We start from the raw sequence: 4,201 nt of genomic DNA, 5'->3' as shown, positions 1-4,201 counted from the left end.
TTTTCTCAAGTCTTGCTGTGCATAGAAATCTCTTCTCTGGACATTCCTAGCTGGTGTAAAACCTGAAAGATGAAAGTATAGCCAAGTGCTTCTAGGTAAATGCTTTATTTTATCAAGATTTTATAAAAGTTCTTTCTCCTGAGTATCTGCTAACATAAGATAAGCTAAGTGAATTTATCCAGGAAAGAATAAAATCTAGTTTAAGACTAATCTTTTACTAATATTTCCATAATTCTCAACAAGTTCTTCATTCTTGATTTAAATTCTATTCTTGTCTTCTACCACCACAAATCCCCCACCCAAGGTGTTCTGACAGGAGAGGACTTGTAGTCTCCCTGACCACAGAGACAGCACTGAGCAAAAGTCAAAACCATGTGAGAGATCTGCACAGGAGACACCCTGGTCTGCAGGAGTGTGGAGACACAAGAGCTTGACGTGTGAAGACTCCGGCTGCACTAAAGGAGGGATGCATCCCCAAATGCTCCAATATTCAGAACTTTCCCAGTGATGGCTTTTTAAAACAAGAAACAGACAAGGCGTGGTGGCACATGCCTGTAATCCCAGCCCTGAGCACAAAGAGGCAGGAAGATTTTGAATTTTAAGCCAGCCTGGGCAACATGGTTAAAATCCTTTAGAAAAAAATAAACATTTGCAATGATGGGAATAACAAGGTCAAGAGGTCAGAAGGTATCTCCCAGGGTACTGTTCCTAGCCTTAATGTGGGTTCTGGTCAACTTCCAAGGCCCTACCCTGTGGGGATCTGGCAAGGGCTGGTACCAGATGGACCTGCAGCACAACCTCTACTTGGCCTGGGGTCCCGATCAACTGTTTGCCTTCTCAGCAGAGAACTGCCACCCAGCCTTGGGACTTGAAGCAGAGGACTGCGTGAGCAGGAAGGCACTCAGGTCACTCCTTCTCAAAGGGGAAGAGGTGGGAAGCTGCCGCAGCCGCCCTCCTCCGGGTCTTCTTAGGGCACTTGGGCTGCTGCTCTTCGGCCTCTCGGTTTTGTGGCCAAGAGGAAGCCAGGACCCTGGCAGTTTCTGCTTGTGAGCTGGTCCCCTCCTCTTCATCAGATGAGAGTCCACCTCCTGCACCTGTGTGAGGAGCTACTGGCTCGCTCTGGAGGGAGGACAGTGGAAGGCCCGTCAGTGACTGGCTATAAATCACCTTCAAGAGGCAGCAAAGCTCTGAGAAACCAGCCCTGAGCTGCCGAAGCTGTGCACTAGAGGACAACAGTGCTGGGTGGTGCTAAAGAGACCAGGCTGCCTTACTGGTCCTTCCTCAGCCTTGAGCTCATTCAAGTAGGTACTTGAGAACTGCCAGTGGGAAAAGGGTGGCCAGGCAGGCAGCTCAGTCAAGTCCAAGAATAAGCAGCTGTCACCTCAACCTCAGAACTAAGGCATCTGAGACATCTCCCCTGGAGTCTGACTGGAATGGCTAGGGGGAGAGGTCCTGGATGGAGGGAAGGCAAGCATATGGGTGGCTAGGAGCCCATGAGATGATAATGTCTCATGAAGGGGTCCCCAATGGGATTGGGGACAAATACCTTCTGAAAGCAAATGGGCAATTGGGGAGGGGGTTAAAAAGGGAACAGAACACTCAGCATGGTGCTGCTGGGTCTGCCTTGGTGCCCAACACACAATACAACTGCTCCACGTCCTGCCTGTGCAGAAAGCACTGCAGGTCAAATTCACACCAAATGGGCTGGGTACAAGGCAGGTGATAGAGAAGTATAAGGAGCCAGCACATACTGGCCTCAAATGGTCACAGGGCTGGGAATCCTGGAAGCTGAAAGGTACAGACACAGGAGGCCCAGTGTTGGGGAACCCTACTGTTAAGGTTGGCTCCTTTCTCAGCAGGGGTTTCCTGACTGACTTACCTGGAAAGTGTCGCCAAGCACAGATGCTTGGCCTCATTTAAAACATGACCTTTGGCATAGTTACCTGGAGTAAAAACTACCCCCAGGTTTTTTCTCTATGATAATTAGGCATTGCCCGATAGTCAGATAATAAGATCCTACTGCCACATGTAAATAAAGCATACTATGAGCACCTATCAGCTGAAGCATTGGCTACTGCCTCCACACTATATTTTCCCTACCCCCCACTGAATAAACGGAGCTGTTTCACTGAGTCTGGAGCTGTTTGTATCACTGAACCTGCCTCCTGGGAAGGGCTTTCTTCCATCAGTGCTCACTGGCCATCCCTGACCCCGTTCGTCACTTCTGCTCCCTTTGTCCTCGTAGACCAGTGGCCAACGACCCACGAGGAAAGGGAGAGACCCCACAGCTGGCGCCCAATGTGGGGCTCCTGGAACATGCAGAGTTTGTGAGTATCCCCTCTTCCCAAGACAGTAGTGGCAGCTTTGCCTTAAGCCATCCCACCCTTGAGGATCAGCAGTCTCTCCTCTTTTTCCTCCTTTTATTTTTAGTCTGAGTCTTCGCATGGGACCATTAAAGACAAAGGAGCAATTGAGGCTTTCTGATCAGGGCTACCCCGATGTTAGCCAAAGGCTCTTAGCCCTCTTAACAGACCCCAAATGCCCGCACGGGTGTAGACAAGACCCCCTATCTATACATCTTTCTAATGCAAAAATCCGGTAACACAAGGACCAGTTAATTGCTCTTAGAGCAGTCACCAGATCTCTTAAATTTGTGGGCAGGCTTGCGCTGTGGACTCCATGGAATTCCCTGAGGTTTGATCCTGGGCATGTTCCCCTAGGAATCAGCATTTCAACCCCCTTTCCTTTTCTATCTTAACACCCCTAGAAACAAAATCCCCAAAGCTCTAAGGGATTTTTATACAAGCTTTGAATTCAACATCTAAAATAACAAACTTCCTTAATCTGTTTTGTTATCTCACCCCTGGGGTGCTCAAGCTCAAGCTAAACCAGTTAGGTGAGAATTTAAATTAACTAGTCTCAGGACAAAAGGGCACTCCAGCTCCAAGTGCCCCATAAACAAAAACAAAGGATTTAAACCGTGGGTGGCCACGGAGCACTTAAAGAATTTAAGGCAGCTTGTGCCATACAAACAAAAAAAGATTTTAAAAAGCCATTTTTTTTTCCACAAACTTTTTCTTGGGGAAGGGGCTCATCAGAGGATGACCCCATGTAGAGGGCTTTCTCCGGTAGTCCTCTGCACCCCTGCAGGCTTCCCCTTAGGGGACATGACTTCATGCTGCACACACCCAGATGGCAGCTGGCTCCCACTAAGGGTGCATGCGCAGCACTGGTCATAGCCTTTTCAACCCCCCTCCAGGGGCGCATGCCGCAGGACGCTACTGTGTCCGTCTGCAGATGCAGGGCTCGCACCTTTTCTCCTTTTAGCCTTTTCTCCCCCCAAGCTACTGCAAACATGTTTTTTCCAACCCAGACTGACAGCCCTCTTCAAAGAAATTCACCATGCAAGTTAACAGTCTTGCCTTAGTTTAAAAATAATATATGGATAAACAATTTTAAAAACTTTTAAAAACTTTTAGGCTTAAAAAGAACAAATGCCTTTCTGTACTAATTATATTGGTAAATTGTCACGTCCTGTTTGAGCTCACTAAGACGCTGACTCTGGAGATGGGATCGGCCCTCCCACTTCAAATGCAAGTCTAGGCTACAAAACAGCCTAAGAGTAAATACACTATACAATAAAAACAGCTAACGTGTAAACTATTACAGCAGAGGGTATGACTGTCTATAGTAAAAGTAGTTACTGGGATTATTTGGTCACTAACACAGACTAACGTAAAATATATGTATGTATACGAATATATATGTAAAGTACTGCTGGCTTTTAAGAGTTTCTTTCATATACATCTGATCAAAAAATTCATCAAGGTCTTCGTTTTAAAACTGGTTTGTTATGACATTGTGTCTAACCACAGTATTTATTAAATGAGACTGTTATGAATGGATTTATGTTTAATACTAATAAAACAATTGTTAATAACTTACTAGATATCAAATTGACTTGTAAATTCTATTGTAAGCTAAAATTGTTAAATTACAACATGGTTCCTATTAAAACTATAAATTAACTTTTAAGAAATGATTGCTTCTGCTCCAGGTTACAATTTATGTTTAAATATGTTTTATATAGAATAAACATTTTCCAAGTCAGTATAATACATCTCTAAACCTTTAAAGGAGACTTGGTTGTTTAAAACCTGATTCAAGGCTTACAAGGACATCTCAAATTTTATATAATATA

At 45.2% G+C, this 4,201-nt stretch overlaps 1 protein-coding gene across 3 annotated transcripts in view; it reads right to left on the bottom strand.

Annotated features, from left to right (window-relative positions):
• Positions 1-89: 89 nt before the first annotated feature.
• The window catches only part of Xpc (XPC complex subunit, DNA damage recognition and repair factor), a 42,006-nt gene continuing 37,894 nt past the window's right edge, over positions 90-4,201 (bottom strand). For all 3 annotated transcript variants that reach the window (XM_008854939.3, XM_008854940.3, XM_017794810.2), the window contains one exon: positions 90-1,119. In XM_008854939.3, coding sequence (XP_008853161.1) covers positions 907-1,119 — 213 coding nt within the window. In that variant the 3' untranslated portion in view covers positions 90-906. The remainder of the gene's footprint in view (positions 1,120-4,201) is intronic.

This window comes from Nannospalax galili, unplaced genomic scaffold (assembly GCF_000622305.1).
Source record: "Nannospalax galili isolate Female #2095 unplaced genomic scaffold, S.galili_v1.0 scaffold406, whole genome shotgun sequence".
Taxonomy (NCBI): Eukaryota; Metazoa; Chordata; class Mammalia; order Rodentia; family Spalacidae; genus Nannospalax; species Nannospalax galili.
This window is presented reverse-complemented; position numbering and strand designations above follow the sequence as displayed.